The 19,120-nt window shown below is 36.4% G+C and overlaps 1 protein-coding gene across 8 annotated transcripts; it reads right to left on the reverse strand.

Moving 5' to 3' along the window:
* Positions 1–54: 54 nt before the first annotated feature.
* LOC104888028 (uncharacterized) lies at positions 55–18,852 on the reverse strand. Of its 8 annotated transcripts, none has more exons than XM_010672845.3 (20): positions 18,704–18,852; positions 18,175–18,250; positions 17,458–17,539; positions 17,284–17,359; positions 16,554–16,639; positions 16,389–16,465; positions 15,310–15,366; positions 14,996–15,108; positions 13,101–13,180; positions 11,842–11,928; positions 10,559–10,639; positions 8,677–8,844; positions 8,419–8,574; positions 7,066–7,120; positions 6,858–6,970; positions 5,867–5,947; positions 4,299–4,424; positions 2,836–2,916; positions 2,356–2,409; positions 55–621 (listed from the first exon to the last, which is right to left on the reverse strand). In XM_010672845.3, exons 2-20 carry the CDS (start codon positions 18,240–18,242, stop codon positions 400–402), a joined length of 1,863 nt encoding a protein of 620 aa, XP_010671147.2. In that variant the 5' UTR covers positions 18,243–18,250; positions 18,704–18,852; the 3' UTR covers positions 55–399. The 8 variants fall into 8 exon arrangements, with proteins under 8 accessions (XP_010671147.2, XP_048496743.1, XP_048496744.1 ...); XM_048640786.1 differs by having other exon boundaries at positions 17,442–17,539; XM_048640787.2 differs by having other exon boundaries at positions 17,442–17,539; positions 18,698–18,831.
* Between the last annotated feature and the right edge of the window lie 268 nt (positions 18,853–19,120).

Consider the following 19,120-nt stretch of genomic DNA (forward strand, 5'->3'; position numbering starts at 1 on the left):
GCCTTTGCTAGATCTTATGCGCAAAATCCTGAAAGTAACTTGCAACTTACTGGGTCAGTCAAAAAGAATAATCTTACTACTAGTAACATATAATTTCACTTAACATCACGAAAATGTGTAGTGATTCAGTTACAAACGTCAAAAAAAGCTTTACAAACTCCTATGTTCTACACATGACTATAAATCCATGTCCTGAAAAATCTGAGTTATAGAATTTTACAATGAACCAAGTGAAAAATCTACTGAAAATAAAGAATGATATAGTTCTATATTCTAACCTCCCCATACCATTATTATTAGTTACTCAGAGAAAGAGAGAATTGAGTGCAATAAATAATACTTCATATATCAATAAATACCCTGTAATCTAGTCTAGACAATAAATCTAAGTTGGAGCTGTCAGAACAAGCCATCATCAAAAACTTCGTACTCTTCTTCGTTGTAATAATATGAATTGTCTTGGTAGTCTCCATAATCATTCTCTTCTTCATATTCGTCCTCTGCCTCCAACTCGTCCTCCTTATTCTCAACTACAGCTTCACTTTTGCTAGTCAAAGATACGTCATTCTTTTCTACGTTGGTTTCCGTCCTGCTCTTCTTCGGGTTCTCAGTAATATCCTGCTAAGACAAACAAGCCAACAACTCAATAGTCATATGCTGTCAATCCTGAAACCCTCAAATCATAACGTTGCATTTCCAACACTACCACCAGCAACAGCTCACACCAAAAATCAGCACCAGAATTCAATTCAATACCCTAAAAGCTAATTCAGAGTATGCCGTAATATTTAACTTTAATCGTTCATACAATGTAGCAAGCACTTCGAGGATCGTTTTGATGTTTTCGCATGTAAAAGAAGGTAACGAGAAATTAAGAATAAGCTTGCAGAATGGTGCACAGTGCATACAGAAGGAAAGTACTCTTTGACTCTATGCTAATATATATACAGACAACCACCATCACATAATTGAGGCGACCACATCTCCTAGTAGGGTAGCCTACGGAGGGAAGTGATATTTCAGATTTCACAAGATTTAAATGTATCATCAAGAAAGACCAAAAGTATCTTTATCTTTACACAAGTCCAATCATCCATGAGTTTTTCGTGATTTTACTCTGCCAAGTTTAACCCTCTCTTGACTTTTAATTACAAGTCAATGGATACTTGTTTGGTTATGCAAGATACATGTGTCAATAAGTCATCTAGGTGCGACAGGTGCCTATGAATTGTAGAAATATCCCCTCCCTAGTCTCATATCAGTTCTTTGCTCGTTTTCTTCACCCCTTAGAAGACATATCACTTCACCAACACTTGAAAACTTTCATCCCTATAATGCTTTATTGCGTAGTTTATCAATATCTTTAGTTGGTTAATTTGGTGAAGTTTGAGTGTTTTATTGAAAGAAAACAACAAAGATGGGAGCTTTAGAGTTGTCTTTTGAAACATTATCAGACTTTTGGTTAAGGTTTGAGCTGATGGATGTGGAGTTGCTTGACCACTTGGGTTCAAGTTGAAGATATTATGGCAAAGAAGATGAACCTGCAAGGCTGCAATGCATATAAGAAATATATCTGCAGGTTTGAGCCATGTGAATAACTTGGTAAAATTGTCCCTTGATTATTTGTATAATATAATATGCATTTCTTCTTTTTTTATATTTTTTTCTAATATTTTTTCGTTTTTGTCATTTGTAGTGTTTGATTTGGTGAATACAGGGTATGGCAGCAATTTAATGAATCTTGTGGCTTTAAAATAATGGATACTGATGCACACTAAAGTTCTTTAGTGCAAGGGTGATTTTACATTCTTTTTTAATCTTGATTTTCTAGCAAATGATGTGTGATTTCATGCATGGATTTGCTTATCTTGGCCCTTCTTTGCTTTGCAGATCTTGTGTGCATATAGTTTGTTAGCTTCCAAAACTCGATTTGAAATCGATTTCCCTTCTTAGTTTTCTCCAAAACAACTAGGTATTCTCTAGAATATGTAAGTATGTAACATATTACTGCTGCAAATATAATTTCTTCTTTCTCGGCTGGAATAGCCGTGTACCTATTCCCTTTTTCTAATGGCAGTTGTTACCTACTTTTTAGTAGTAAGTTCTAACTATGAATGAACTTGTTGTCTATAATCCGGGTTTTGACTTGTGTAAAATTGCACTTGTAGCAATTTTTGGTGGATGGAAGAATTAATATTATTTTCTTAATACAATCTTTTCTTTATCATTGTACAATTGTAGTATTAGTGGCTTTATTGTCTTGAAAATAATCTATAATTATCTTAATGATATCAGTACAATGTACTTGTGCCAACAATAAGAAGCCACATACTACAGAAAAAAGTAAGTACTTACAGATTCACCAAACAGTTCCTTCAATCTCTCATGGTTGAGTTTTGAACTTATCCTCTGAAACCAACAATAAACCGTTAGTACATAGGAAATGCATTTTAAACCTGGATAAAGTAAAAGGTGGACCAGAATCAGGTCCAAGACACAATACCAATAAACATCTATCACAAATTTTACTCCCCCCAACCCCCGTTTCTTTTAGTCATTCATGGTTTTATTTTCACAGTTCTCAATGCATAATTTGTCTATCATATCTTTAATTACATACTAGTAAAAACTAAAAAGTTGATCTTTTAAAGTACACGAAAGAAACAAATCCAAAAAGATATCACCCAATAATGATTTTTCTTACGTATTGATGAAAATCTATCACAAATTTGGCTCTGAGGAGCAAAAGGGAATGGAGGAGTTGAAACTCCAACTGATCTTTAAATAAAAATTACAAAACTGTCAGATAGCAGCAAGCATGACTCTAAGCTATACCTTTTTGGACAAGATATGATGAGCTGCTTCCGCAGCAGTTGAAATATTCTTTGCTTCAGCTGCTCTTTTTTGCTGACGTCCCTGAGAAGATGAATAAAAGAACATAAAGAGTCGCATTTTTTCATATCTGCCTTGGAGAAGAATGATACAATCAACTCTAAGCTTAAGCTCTCCCAATGTCGTTAAATATTTCCACAGCAGAGCTGTTCAATGTTCTATAGTAAGAATTTGAAAGGGATATGAATCCAAGGCTTGAAGTTCAAATATCGAGGACAGTGGTTGGGTTTATATGGGAGGGAAAGTTTTTAATTGTTCCATTTGCTCTTTCACAACCTCCCATGCAAACCTTTGACTACCAATATCTTCAGTTACACACTACCTCCATAATTTTTCTGTTGCAACATTTGGTTTTCTGGCACTATTCATCAATCAACTTTGTTAAACTATCTCACATTATTATATAAGAAAAAATATAGTCAAGTGGGGTCTTGTTAGATTCGTCTCAATGCAAGGATTCCAAATATTGAATTTTTATAATTTTACTTACACCCAATAAGAGATATTAACGTTCAAAGAATCGTCTCGGCAAATGTAAAAAAGCAAATGATGCACCTTAAAAAACACACAGGTAGTATTAAAAATAAAATATACATAGTTTGCAATTTCAAAATACGCATCGAAACGAATCTAACAAGATCAAAATGATTTTATCTTTTTCTACAAACTAGTTAAATAAAAAGTTGCGGTCAAAATTTGACCATGAAAAAAGAATTACAAATATTAAAAAAGAGGGGAATATTTCCTCAATTTGCTCCTTTCAACGGATCTGAAGATGGAGCAGAATGAGTGCAAGAGACTAAGAGAGCATATCAAGGACTTCTATTTCATCAATGAATAATTATTCCATAAATCCCTTTAACATGGAACTTTGCCAAAGTTCCATCACCTATAGAAGTACAAATTACACTAAACTCTAAATTATAATCTTAAAAAGGTGAATGATGAGCAGGTTCCACATACTACAGAGTGCAAACTACACACAAGGTTCATAAGGTTGTACACTCGGTCTATGAAATCGTAAATTGTTGTACCTTACCGAACAGAAAAAGGGACTTGAGCAAATAGATTCCCCCCCCCCCCCCAAATTGCTGTCAATACCACCTACATCATCCTAGATACTCATCATGGCACAATGTGAAACAATTATTGTCTACATAACTTAGGCAGCATAAAGAAACATCAGAAGTACGCAGCTCTATCCCTATGATAACTAAGGAATGGAAGCTAATATGCAAACATTCAATGACGAGTACACTAAAATCATGGCTATAGCATAATGCATTATTGATTCACCAGAAAATGAACGTGAATCACTCGAAAAAAAATCTGGAAAAGAGAGTGTCAAGATCCTATATTAATTATCAAGGGAAAAGAGAGCACTGAGCACTTGAATTTGAATTTACCTTTTTTAACTTCGCATAATTTGCAATAGCTTCATCAACTAGTTTTTTGGCTTCAGGCTGTACTAAACCATTCTGAAAGTTGGCCATCATTGCTACCTTTGCAGCAGCTTCTTTAGCTGCTTGTTCCTGCAAAAATAGGTGTTCCACATCAAACACCAGAGAAATCTAGAGCAACAAAAGAAGAAAAGAAGGAAAAGGTGGAGGAAATCCAACAATTAAAATGAAGGTCATCTATAAACAAATCACCTCAAAAGGACTCCTAAAATAAGCAACCTCAGTCAAGACTAGCTGGCTATGTGGCATATTCTTTGGAGTAACAGGAACAGGGAAGCTATCCTAGGTTCCTCATGTGAGCTAGACTGTCCACAATATACTCACTCCGTCCCATCATAGTTGCAGATTGGTTTTTAATGGTTTGCAAGACACACCTTTGACCATAGATATCTTTAGCTGCATATTCCTCAAAATATGAAATGTTGATAATGTGAAAATAAACTTTGAACATATTAAAACAAGTGAAAAGTTACAATTAAGTTTCATGAACTTTGACCATATAAAACGCAGTTGTTGCAACTAATGTAGGACGGAGGGTATACAACACAGAAAATCCAATTGATGACATCCTAAACTGCCAAGCCCTCATGCATTGAATGTAACAAGATAAAAAGCAATGGAAACTGGAAGGTTTTGCAGTCACGACGCGGCAAAAGATGGCTTCCCTGCTTCAACTCCTAGCCAAAGTCCTCTGACTTGGAATCTATCTTATATTATTGTATCACTCTTTCGTGGAACACTGTTTCCAACCTACAGTATTTATCAAGATAATTCATGTTTCGTTCTTTTGACCAGATACCTTAAAAACAGTGCACGTCTCCCCATTGGCCGTCTAATGCTAAATATTAGGTTCATACTACAAATAACTGAACCATTACGAATCGTCCTAGTCTCACTCAAGACAGTATGCTGCATAGTGCATAGCTTCCAACATACATCCTACCTCCATTTTTTTTAATAGTTGTACCATATTCTTTTTGGGGTGTTTTGACTTAATTGTATCATTTAGGTTTCCTCCTCAGTCCCCACATGTGATTTATTAATATTGTCATCATTCTCATACAACTACCCTTAACATGCATGTCATTTCCTTTGGATACAATTATTGGAAAACGAAGGAAGTATTAATCAAGGAAAGCAGAATATGGTATACTCTCTCCGTTTCCTAAAGATCTTCCCTCTTTCCGTTTAAGTGCGTTTCCAAAAGATCTTCCCTCTTTTACTTTATTCCTTATTTGGAATTCTTTTCCCCTTTTTACCCTCTCATGTCCATATCATATGGTCCACCATTACATTATTAATTCAATCTTACTCCCTTTCTCTTTCCTACTTTAACCCTTTTTTATTTGTTTATTTATCTTAACCCCTTTCTCTCTCCTACTTTACCCACCCCACACCCCACACAACTTGATTCTCATTGGTATTTGTAGTAACAGTAACAAGGAAGATCTTTAGGAAACAGAGGTAGTATTTTGTATGTCATGAAGGCATAAATTCAACTTCGGGAAAGATACCTCCATGTATTCCTGATTCATTGTCTCCCAGATAATCTTCTTCATGTGTGACTCCTCTTCATTATGCAAGTAACCGGCAACCTTCAAAACACCAACTGACCAAAGTTAAAATATATAACAAGAATTATAGCATGACTCTTGGAAAGCTTCTATAGACACCAAATGTATGTAACCAAAGCTTAAATCGAAACTTTTTTTTGCCAGAAACAGTGGAATCATTTTCAGACAAGTCTGAGGATACTATGGGTGAGTTCTCTTCACCTGAACTTATTTGAACTGAACTCATTACACCTAATTGGACCTGATGAACCTGATACTTTTTCATTAGGAGAAGAGAACGTACAGTAATTTTCACAAAATACAGAAGCGGATATCACCAGAAACAGAAAAGAATAAGCCAAGAAAAACCATAGTTCAGGCATCAAGCAACGTAAGATCAACAAACCAAAAACATAATTTGCACCTTCTGCCTTCTGCTACAAGCCTCATATAAGAAAACTCTTCATGTCCAGAAAAAGTATTTAAAATATCTCTCTTCATAAGTAACAAAGAATTGGATGAGAAAGACGCCAAAGGGTGCCACCCATGTACAATCAGAGGCTATGGACAAAAAGGCTCAGGCTCTGGAGCTGCCATAGACCATATTATCTACAAAATCAAGAAAAGCCGAATGACATTTCTCAATCCACCTCCTTACCTTCTCTCCTGCTTCTCTAAGCTTACGGTAATTATTTGAATGGTCCGCTGATAATCACTAATGGTTTTCCAACCAAGTTATCATGCAAACAAATCCATAGGCAATGCCTTAGAATATGCCATTAGTCCATCTTAACATTTTAAGCGCAGCAGCTCAACTACAGTTGCTTCCTTTACCAGATATTTTAATTATTAAAATAAATGAAAAGGAAAGGCTTAATTGAAGAAGTGACAACAAATAATGTCAATGCAACAGAACACGGATAAGAAACAAGCAGAAGAAATTTACTTATACCTCATCATCATCAATGTCTGATAAGGTTTCTGACTCGTCATCTTCTATACCCACATCAGCTTTCCCGAATTCCTCATCAGCAACATCTACAGCCTCAAACTGAGCTTGGACTCCTGATAAGAGTTTATGGCAAAGTAGAAGTTTCATAACAATCCGTGTCTGAAATTGCGAGTTAAAAAGCAGGAAAGGAAAAACAAGACACGCACACCTTTCATCGTCATTTGGTCACTTCCTGCAGCACCGAGTCCGGATTCTTTCTCCAACTGCACACAAAGGAAGAAAAAAAAACAGACAGCAGAAAACAAAGAATAATTAGGGGTATGATGTAATCAAAACGAGTCATCATCACATCATCTCTAAACATATACCATAGTAATATTACTTCATCAAGCAGAAAACCATAGTGCAAAACTGCAAACTCTCCTGAAGAGAAAATCAACAACGGCCTTTAACAGAGGGAGCTAGAGATAGATGAACAGTTTAACCTAATGAACAAAAGAGTTATTTTCCAAATGAGCCTCACAAAAAGCACTTGCAGAAGACTAGAACATAAAAACAAGAAGCGACGTACGAAATGGCAGGTGTAATGCGAGTATATAGGTCTCCGACAAGATATGAAAAAGAAGAAACATATAAAGTTTATTAGTCTCACTATCATTCTAAATTAGTTTCAGTAATAATTGAGTTAGGATAATATTACTCTTGAAAGTTATAATAACTTGTATCATTAGACTTATGTTTAAATAAACATAAAGCAGTAGTGTTAAGAATTTCCTTAAAGGTCCTGATGGTGGTCATGATACTAGATTTTAAGCTGTGGATCACTTTTGTTCTTCTAGCACATATCAAGTCCCAAAATCAATATTGCTACACCTACCAAACTAGTATGCTATCCTATATTCTTACCACTTACCAGTTTCATACTCTATATTTTAACAAAATGGATATCCATGTTATGACCCTTTCTTCATGCAAAAAAATCATATCCGAAAAAGGTTCAACGCAAAATTGGATGTGTACTTAGGCTCCATTTGGTAGGGTGTAAAATATTTTCCATGAAAATAACTTTTTTCCTTTTCCTCTCATTTTCCGTTATTTCGTTTGGTGAGGAATGAAAAACAAGTTTCCATCAACGGGAAATAGCTTGTTTGTTGGTGAAAATCATTTTCCTTTCAAATAGAAGGGAAAACACATTTTCCTCCCTCCTTGGCGACCTTTTACTCTCCTCTCATCCATCTTGTCCCTTCCCCTTCCATTTCAAACCTTCTTTTACATAGAACCAAACAAAGGAAAATTAGCTTTGCAATTGAATTTTTCATTGTGAAATGTTTTACATGAAAATTGTTTTACATTGAAAATCTTTTACATCTAAACAAATGGAGCCTTAGTTCTTGAGTTCTTTTTGATCAATGTGCAACTGGATATACATTCTTCAAACACAGGCCATGGTAAAAAGTAAATAAGAAAAAAAAGATACAGCATGAACAATGTAAAAGAGTGACTATGCAAATGATGCAGATAACAACTGATAAATAGAACAGAAGAAAACAACGTGCAGTACATTTAGATTTGTACAACTGTTTTCCAGTATGGCAGGTTCCAAAAGAGAATCTGCAGCCATTTCATCTGCACATGCCATCATTAATCTTTCCCTCTCAGCACGCTGGAAAGCAGGGGGTTCTGAGCCCCCATCAAGACCTCCTGATATTCTTATAAACTGCATCCCCCAACCAGCAAAACCATAATGTTAATATTAAATAGCTCAGAGATACAAATTGTATTTCATATAGAAAAGAACCTCAATAGAAGTAGAACGTACCTCATGGTAACAAGTTTCACAAAGTCCATGAGCAAAATGAGGCTTTCCACTACCTCTATGTTCACAAAGCAAATCCTCTTTTTTAGCCATGCTGTCCCCAGAATTCGTATGTTTAACTGTACTACAATTTCTCTCAAGCTCCTCGGCTTTTTGGTTGAATTCTTCTATCTGTTAAACCCAATACATTTGTGACAAACTCCTCTACACGGAACAGAAGAATGACAATTTCCCAAGCAAAAGAATTACTGAAGAATCTATTACACAGCATCCCCCAAAAGTGATGTCATCCTAGCTACCAAACCTCTTGATCCAACTTTATCTACATGGCTCACAACCCATAAAAAAGCCAAACGTTAGGTTAGCATAGAGTTACCTATAAAAAACGGACATACTACCTCCGTTTCGTTTTAAACGCAACAGTTTCTTTTTTGGCAATTTCAAATCAAATGCAACAATTCATTTCTTTCCATTTACGGCATAATTTTTCACCATAAAATTACCCAAATACCCCTTATTAATAATTAAAACCTAGTGTTACATTCTCTAATCAATTATTAACTAAACTAATCTAACCTTTATTAGAGTAACCTACCCCACTCTCTCTCCTCATCTAGCACCTCCTCCACCTTTTTACTCTTTCTCTCCTCCTCTACCACCACCATTCCTGCCTAACAACATCCACCACCAACCACCAATAACTTCCAACACCAACACAAAACTGCTGCCACCACCAGTCCAAAGCCGCCGCCACCACCACCACCACCACCACCACAGGACCGCCGCTACCACCACCCAAAAACCGCGACCTTTCCTGCTTCTCCTTTATCTTCTTCTCATTTCTCTGCTTTCATCTTCTACTACTACTTTTTTTCTTTAATTTCATATTTTCTCCTATCTAGTTCTTTTTTTTTTTTTTTGATAATTTCGGGCTCATTCATTAGATGGAATAAGGAAGCAGTATTACAGGAGGAGATTCATCAACCTCTGCTTACATACTGTTGTTCCTCTGAGTTCTCTCTAATTCTTTTCTTCTTCACACTACTGCACTTTTCTTTTCTTCTCTTCTTCTTCGTATCCTTTTGCTTTTCTTTGTTTTGTTTGTTTTATTTAGTGGTCGATTCGGGATTTGGTAGGATTTAGGTGGTGTTGGTTGGGGGTTGCGGGGTTGACGGTGATGGGGGTTTTTGGGACTTCGATTTGTGGTTAACTGTGGTAGGAGCGGTGATTTTCAATTGGGGTTTTGATGTGGTGGACTGGTGGTTGATTTCTTTTGTGGGTGGATGTGCGGTTGGTGGTGGTTTGTACTGGTGGTTGGCAGTGTGGTTGCTGGCAGTAGCCTGGCGGTGTGTGGAAGTAGTAGTGGGTGCTGGCAGTGGCGGTGTTGGTGGTGGTTGCTTACTGTTGGTGATGGTTGCTGAGTGTTTTTTTTGTTTTTGGCCCCACTTTCTCTCTCCACTTAAATTTAATCACATGCTCCTTCATTCTTCTAATCACCCCTTAACAAATTTCAACTAGGAGTCTGTGCCACTCCAATTGTTGCGTTTAAAACGAAACGGAGGTAGTATACCAAATGTAATGAGGAAATAGCCTAGCTAGGTAGCAGAAGGGTAAAAAAAGAAGAAATCCCACAATAACTAAAGATTACAACATTAAGCTGTTTCCTCCACTCAAAAAATGGTACATGTACTAAAAGATGACACTCCTGACCTCACCCTCCCCCCAAGTTAGCACATTATGTATCCGACACTCAAGTTCAATAAACTAGGCAACTATCCCCACCCCAGACACTAAAGCAACTCGGACTATTCCATAAAGCACAAACTGGAAATTCAGAAGGCAGCAGTGTTTATCTGATCATACTTAATGCACAAAATGCACACACCGTAAGGCCCCCTGATTCTGTTCCCTCAAATTCGATTAACCTCTTGGTCAATGTGGCTTCACAAATATGTACAATCTTTACCTGCACAGAACATAATAAAGGACCAGAATCAACTTCCATGAAAGCTCATGAACAATCCCATTAGTTGCTATAACACAGGCAATCACCTCGATCTGAATTTGATTGCTAATAAGATCAGAGACTGATCTTTTGAATTAGTTTCACGGTCTTTGTTCAGATAGTCCACATGGTCAAGTAGATTAAAAAAAAACAGACCATATCATGGTAAGGAATCAGAATGATGATGAAGCAGGCATCCAGCTGAAGTCAGGCCAAGAGAGTTACACATTTATGCAGCCCTCCCCTAGTCAGTCTAAGATGGTAGAGAAGGTGTTCCTAAATCCAGCATAAGAGAAGGCAAAACTTTAAGGGTACTATGTAGATGATCCCAATTTGTTTTCTATAACATAAAGAGCCAAGGGATAAATATAGATGTAATTTACAAGTTCACCATTAAGTTGTGCATGGAGAGAGTTGTAAAGACCAAACAATAGGATTGCCAGCAAACAACATGCGATCTAAGACACCAGGCACCTTTGGCTGAATATAGAGGAGCAATCCGCATAGCCAAAAAAAAGTTCTGCAAGAAAGGTGAGTTTTCTTTTTCTCAAATGTAACACTTAAAATTCCTTTTTCAAACTCCATGCTAGTCACCTGGGACTTTTTCTCCTAATGGGTACCAAATGATGGACAAAGACCTCAAACGAAATGACTTGCTTTCACCACCATGACACCAATTGCTGTTAAGAAGCACAGATATGATATACCAGAAATACCGGACTTGCTGTCATCTCTTTCAGGATCAAAGTGACAGATTGATTTGTGTTGACACAAAGTTGGAAGCACCCATTACTTAAGAATTGTGAATATAATCAGTCTTTCTACACTGTAAATTGAGATACCAGAAAGGCAGAAACACCCTTCATGTTAAGATTCAAAGTTGAGAAGGCACTAAGGATGGGACAGGTCTTTTTCCAATGTACTACCTGGAGAGAAAGCACTTAGCTGTTAACTTAAGCATCGATTTGCATGTTTTCCCAAGGCCCCCTTCCCCATCCCACCCTCCTCCAACCCCCTCTTTCCCAAGAAAAAAATCTGGAAGATCTAAAAATAATGAATAAGAAATTGTGCAGGGAAAGGAAGATTGTTGAGGCACTGGAATCATTCATGTCAGTCATTTCAAAAAAAAAGTTGCTACAACTTGAAAAAGCCAGAACACTCACTATTTCCGCCTTTGAAAACTTGAAACCGTGTGAAAGAGCAGATATGTACAGTGCCGCCCCGCATAAGCCACTAGGCTTTCTTCCTGTCTGCATAATAAAGCATTAGTCAGATAGAAGAGCTACAGACCTCACCATGAACAGCAAATGAAAAAAATGAAGGAGGCATGAAAATTAAGAAGACCACGACATATCATAGACCCACTATTGAGTTTCAACCTATGAACCTACTCATTGGCTACAGGTCACTAACAGATTATGGAAAGTATAGAGCAATGTCCTACCTTTAAAACTAAAGCCACCGCACCTCTATCTATCGAAAAAAGGAAAAAAGTCATCGCACCTATATATATTATTACCTTTAAAACTACGCGAAAATTCTGGCTCCACATCTGGGGATTTCTACAACTTTTCACTTCTATCATAGAACAGTACCAAGTACCAACATGTCAAAGGGTGCACTTCCATGCAGAACAAGAAGAATTGAGCGACGTCACTTGGGATACAACTAGATTGAAATGCACGCAATGCGTGCTTCAAGTTATAAAACATGTATAACAGTCGTAATATATTAACATTAAATTTTAAACAGTAAAAAAAGGACATTTCAGGTATTTTAGGTGGACACCAAACACATCAAGAGTTGGCTTATACTTCCTCCATTCCAATTACTTGCAAATTAGGGCTTTCACACCTCCCAATGCGCAACTTGGCCAAACTTCAAACATTCATAAAAAACTATCATTGCTCAGGGCCATGGAGATGCTACGTAAACCAAAGGAAGTTAAAAGAAAAAGGACCCTGTAAAAAATAGGCTCCTCTTATCAAATACACCAAAGAAATGGTAGGAATGTAGAGCATTACTATATATTATCCTTATCGCGCTTTAACTACCAGCAACTCAAAATTAACAAGTAATCGGTGTGGCAATCGCACAAAGAGGAGCCTATTCTTCGCCACAACACCACTTCAACAAAGCAGACTTACATCAAGATCGATGACAACACAACACTAATAGTCCTTTATAATGCATTGTCATTGATTTCCAGAGATTGCACTTCAAATCATGCATAAATCTGTATTCAGGAGAAATATCCACCTGAATGACATTTACTTTTTAGAAATTTTAGAACTGTATTTATGACGAATTTTTCAATGGAAATCCTTCACAAGGTTGCCTTGGGATGCCACTCTATAGTCCTTTATCAGAAGGGGGGAAGAAACAGGCATATAGTAAAGACAACTAAACAAACGTTTAATACCTGCATCCAATTATATTTCATGTTGGCCATTATCCGTAAAGCAGTCTTCTCTACCTCATAGTTTACCTCCCTCAGCAGACCTACAAAAGTTTAATTTGTATATATTAGAATTTAGGAGACCTCACTTTCACAGCAAATTGGTCATCATATATGATTGTGTTGAAAAAACCAGAAAACAAATAATAGTTGGAATACGAACAAAAGAACAATGGAGGATAAAAAAATCAATTCAAAAGCAAATGCTTTCATCATGTTTATGCAAAAATTTCCAGATCTTAAGCCATAAGTCTACTGAGTGATTAAGTTACATAGATTATTTGCAACGAAGCAGGCACTGAATTACACTATAAAAGATGAAGTAGATTTAAGGCAATAAAAAATTGGGAAATGGATATGAGAGCCAAATGGTGTAACATTGAGTCATTGACATACCATCTACCCCAAACTAAACTCTCTGTGGTCATCTCGGCTCATTCTCTATCAAATTTTCTCAAAAAACTTATTTGGAACATAATTTCTCCAGAATTGGTAGTTTAGAGATTCACATTTTTTCCTATTCCAACTTTCCAAGCTTTGACACCTCATAAAATGCACTACGTTATTAAAAACAGTTATAGTCAAACATTTATTTGTTTAATGCGAATAACCAAATAAGGCTTATGTCGGATAGAGGAAGAATTTTCATGTCTGGAAAGTTCTCTAGAAGGGGGATAAGCTAAATTCACTGAAGAGCATTCAACACAGCCTTCCAATTTACGTCATGTCTTTAATCTTTTTTTACCATCTCAATTAGTGTTGCAAATGAGCTGGCAAAGATTAACAGACATTGATATGGGCAAACAGTACCAGCAATAAATGATAAAGGGTTTCCACGCCAATGACAAACTAGACAGATTGAGTTGATGGAGGAAAAACAAGTATTACTCTCATGGTGACAGCAGTATTGATGTTCCCACAGCTCTTTTATTTAGGATCGGAGAGCTTCAAGTCTATGGTGTCATTTACGGTAAAAATATCTAGATTGTACTCATTTGGCATGTCGTCTGGTGGAGAATGCCCTTTGGAAGCTCAATCACCATCTCTTTACAAGTCCTCCCTTAAAGATGTCATGAAACGGTACTCAAAATGCATCGGGAATTGTCCTTCTGTAGACCTCTCATAAACTAGGAAGAGGAAGAGAAAGCAATTTAAACCCTCCTCAATTAGCTCTGATTGTCATTAAACCTCATGGAGGTGATTGTAATGGTTGTATGTACAGGAGGTGTAATATGAGGAAAAAATTACAGCATGCTTAAATAACTTTGACTTCTTCATAGGCCATTTGGAGGTCCAGGGACACTACTAAAAAGCATTTTTCTTCAGCTAGAAACTACAACATGAAAGGCCTAAGATGTTATGAATAATGGACAAAAACGAAGGACTTTTAGCCTTCTGTCTCTGCAAACTTGATCTCCTACTTCTATTTTGTCCTTGGATTCTTTTGTTGTAGCGCTTGAAAATTATTATTTCAAAATTAGATGGGAAATCCAGACAGATGTTAATCTAGCTGGGAGAAGAGCTTCGAGTTTAAGTAGACTGCAGAACTATGAAAGCTACTTCTGTTGACTGTTTGGTGTATCTACAAGGAGAGAAATGCGCAGAATTTTAAGATGATAAGTTCCATTATTCAAGGTTCCCGTATAAATAACCAGAAAATACCTTTTGGTGTATCTGGAAGGAGAGGGATCTACAGATTTTCGAGATGAAAGCCTTATATCTAACACTAATTTCTATTATTATACATTCTCGTATGATTGAGCAGAAAATCAAATAAACAGAGTACGGACACAATATATCATGTAACATACTCTAAGCATTCAGAGAGATCTGTAACCAATGGAAAGAAGATTGCACACCATTTGCAAACCGGTGAATAAACAGACTTGGATCCACTGGTTTTTGAACAATCGGATGCTCTTGAAGATGCAGTACTTTACAAAGCTGCAAAAACACAGCACCTAGCACATAACTGCAGTGCAGATTAGATCAGAGCATGCAATAAAAAGGTATTAAGAGCTCTTGGACATTATTATATTGAAAAGGATGCATGTATGCTGAGAAGAAGAAAAAAAGACATAAATAACACGCCAAAAGTAATGCACATGCACATGCACATGCACATGCAGACAAAAACATGTATTTAGACACACAGTCTGAAAAGCATCCTTACACATTAACTCGCAATGACTCTGAAAATTCAATGAGAAGGAACGGTTTGTTTTTATCCCTGCACATATAAGATAACCAAGAGCAAGTTCGTGAGACTATCAAGTATCAACCAATTAACAAAAGCTCTCCATACTAGTAAAGTGAGTGAAAAAGTGAAAATGGTAACTATCATGACAAGATAACTTGGAGTTTTCAGTCAATAAGATTGTAAACTTTCAGATCAGTACTAATCTCAAGTAAGCACAAGTTAACAGTTGAAGCCTTCAAAGGAGATTCAAATAAATATTACAAGGACTCTTTGTTGGACTTTAATTCCCTCAAAAGAGCTATAAGACTCCATCAGTCCACCAGCAGAAAGTCACACTCAAAAGAAAAAGCCAAGGCCTATCCTCCAACTTCTACATTGAGACAGTAATTAATTTAGGTCTAACCGGAAGAAACAAACAATAACACCAAATACCCTTCAAAACAAGCAAGAAATGCAAATATATAAAGGTTCAGAGTTCAGAGTTCAGACTACTACTAAACAAGAAAGTACAAGGGGCCCAGACAAGAAACGCGGAAGGAGAGAGAGCAATAGGCACAGTAAGATAGAAAGCAACCCAGATAAAACTAGAAGCCTAGATGGCAGTATAGATGTAGTACTTCAATGCTCTACAAACAAATAGCTTTAATTTCAATGAAAAAGCCATGTGCCCCCATGTGAGCATCCCAATTATCTGGATAATGTTTCTAAATGGAACAACCTGAAATTTGAATCGTACAATACTATGGACAGCGAGAGACCAAAACCCAAGAACACCCTGAAGTCATTCCCTCTAGACATCAGGAATATCATTGCAACAACCACACCACCAAATTCTCTAAAGTAACACTTCAGAGTCTGATTTCGCAATCCCGCTCCCTGATTCCTTCAATTGCCAATCTCTTTCAAAGGTGAAATACAGAAATGAAAGCAAACTGTGTGAATATTGTTGCACTTCTTTACTTGATGAGTTACAAAATTTTACCTAGATGCAATTGAAAACTAAATATAATTCATGTCAGGAACAATATTTATGAGATTTTGGTTTGACTCACCGACATGCAATGTAAAGACACGCAGCTGCAACATGTTCAGCTCTACGTCCCCGTACGAAATTCTTCTCAAGAGCTATCTATAAAAGTGGGCATGCATGAAGTCATATCACTATTCAGTAAACTGTATATATATATATCAGTAAGGCTCAACTGTATAAAACTCACTTCGTAGAATCGTAAAGCTGGCAGCGCTATTTGGTCTCCACCCTCTATACCCAAGCTATCAGCCATGATCGTAATTTTCTCATGGGCTGGAAAAAGAAAAGAACCAAGATAAGATCACAAAACTATAAGTGATAATGAAAGGGGGGAAATAAAAAATAAAGAAGCTAAATATATGCTACATTGCTTTCCTGAAACTACAAGAGTAAAAGTAAAAATAAAATACATCATAGGATAAGTTGAACAAGACTGTTTTCACATCATAACTCAACCATATATTCCAATGAAGTAATAGAAAGTTAGCAACCTGGACAAACGGAGAACAGAGCCCATTCCAATCTCAGACAAGTATATACAGCACTACTCGTAAATGGATAATCCCCCTTTAAATTAAATAGGTTGACTCTCGGTTAATTCCATGCTCAAGGGCTAAAGCCAGTCCTGCGGCTCAAGGTTCAAGACAAATCAAGTTCCTTTCCTCACTTAAAAGGATGCTCAAAAGTCAAAAGAGGCAGCAGTAGCCTCACACTCTAGAAACAAAGAAGCCAATGGCCAACAACTTCCCAGAAATTATTACATCACATAGAACTAGAGCAATCAAATAAGTAAACAAAAGATTTTACTTATATGGGGAAGAAAGCAATGATGATAATCCACAAAGTAAAAAAAAAAAAAGTACATTTGGCAGTAACAACCACATTGAAGCAATGCTTGCCACTAGCCCACTACATACCCCTATCTAGTGTCCTCTGCCGTGAAACTCCATTGTCATCTTGTACAGTCCTCACATAATTCCCAGCCAACTGACTCTGTAATACAAGAAACCACAATGATTATAAGGGGGAAAAACACTACATAAGCACATAAAGCAAAAAAAAAAAAGAATCTTACAACACAAAGCACCGACCTGCCCTGCTGCGTTCTTGACAAAACTTGGTTCATTTGAGTATATATCTTGCTCAATAACCTTCCCACAGTAAGTACAACATCTAACAAGGAAACAGGAGAAAATTAAGGGATACAGCTCAAGACACAAACACATTCAATCCCATCATAAGTGCAACAAATGCAGTACCAAATCACTCAAACTCAAAACAGAACATCATAAGCCACACCATTCAACTGTTTCCACAGAAACTTCACTTTCCGTTCCAAATTTTATGAGTATCACATCAAATCATGAGGTCCAAAACATGGCTAAGACACAACCCCATTCAAATCCCATCATAATTTTTATGCACTACTGAAATTGACGAACTCGCTAGAAGCATTGTTGTCAACCCACACAAAACTCGGTAAAAGCACTACATTATCAATTCCCCCTTCTATATTTCATCATCTACCTATCAGGGTAAACTAAAAGATCCTAAAAAATGTACTATAACTTCGACCCAAACCTCGCACAAGTCAACCCAGCCCAAATTAACAAGCAAACACCCCTTGGGAATGGGGGAAAGGTAAGGGGAATGTCGACCTCCAAAGTGTTCCTAGCGGGGTTTGATCCTACAACCTTACAAACATCACCAATACAAAATATTTCATCACAAAGATTGATAACCATGAATGTATATATACAAATATATATTAGAAACCAAGGGTTTTAGAGCATAAAAAGTGAACTCACGTATACAAATCATTTGTTTCAACAGGCTGTTTTTTAGTGCAGCTGCTGCACCAAAGCAAGCGACTCATCCTCAAATCTGTAGAGTTAGAACAATCAAACAAATTGCAAACAACTTTAACCCAAAACCCAATAAATATATTTTCTCAAAAAAAAAAAAATATATATATATATATAGCACAAAATTAACTCCCGAAATAATATAATCAAATTTAACTATGTCAGAATATTAAAAAAAAAATGTTTTTGGAGTAGCATTTATAGGAACTTAATGGAAGTTATTATGGAAACAACATGATTTATCCTCCATAATTTTCTCACCCCACTCACTGCACCCACCACGAAAGTTTGATTGACTTAAAAATAAAAGGGTTTTTAACTGACGAAATTAATTTCCTAAAAGTTCAAAAACAAAAATACTCACTTGGTTTTCAATTAAAAGGCTTTTATAAATTTCGATCAATAAAAAATGAACCAAGTTATACCTTTTTACTCAATAGTTTGAATTATAGGGATTTTAAATTACTTTGACCTGTTTTCCGGCGAAGGTGGCCGGAATTCCGACGACGAGAAGTCGGAGGTAGGCAAAGAGAGGTTGAGCATAAAAGGGATGGGAATTGGGAAGAGATCGGATTGTGTAAAGATGGAAAATAAATAGTTTAGAGAATTAGGAGGGTTAACGACAGGCGATACCCTAGTGGTTAGAGCATCATTCCCGACTTTAAACTTTACTAGTTTTTTTTTTTGACGCGAACTTTACTAGTTTTTATATGCACGCGATGCGTGCGAAAATACGTATAAAAAATTTTTTTAGAGAATGTAGAAAATTAAATCAATTGTTAATTATATTTAATAAATTAGGGATATTTGAATTGTTGATGGTTTCTTTTTTTTAATGTCTTTTTTTATTTTTAAAATTAATTAGGTAGTTTCCTTTTTATTTTTAAAT

The sequence above is a fragment of the Beta vulgaris genome, chromosome 3 (assembly GCF_026745355.1).
Source record: "Beta vulgaris subsp. vulgaris cultivar EL10 chromosome 3, EL10.2, whole genome shotgun sequence".
Taxonomy (NCBI): Eukaryota; Viridiplantae; Streptophyta; class Magnoliopsida; order Caryophyllales; family Amaranthaceae; genus Beta; species Beta vulgaris.

Coding starts and splice junctions, on each gene's coding strand:
- LOC104888028 (XM_010672845.3), bottom strand. CDS start 18,242: ATGAGTCGCTTGCTTTGGTGCAGCAGCTGCACTAAAAAACAGCCTGTT. Junction 10,640..11,841: donor AGTTTTCAAAGGCGGAAATA/GTGAGTGTTCTG, acceptor TGTTCTGTGCAG/GTAAAGATTGTACATATTTG. Junction 622..2,355: donor AGGAACTGTTTGGTGAATCT/GTAAGTACTTAC, acceptor TGTTTGTCTTAG/CAGGATATTACTGAGAACCC.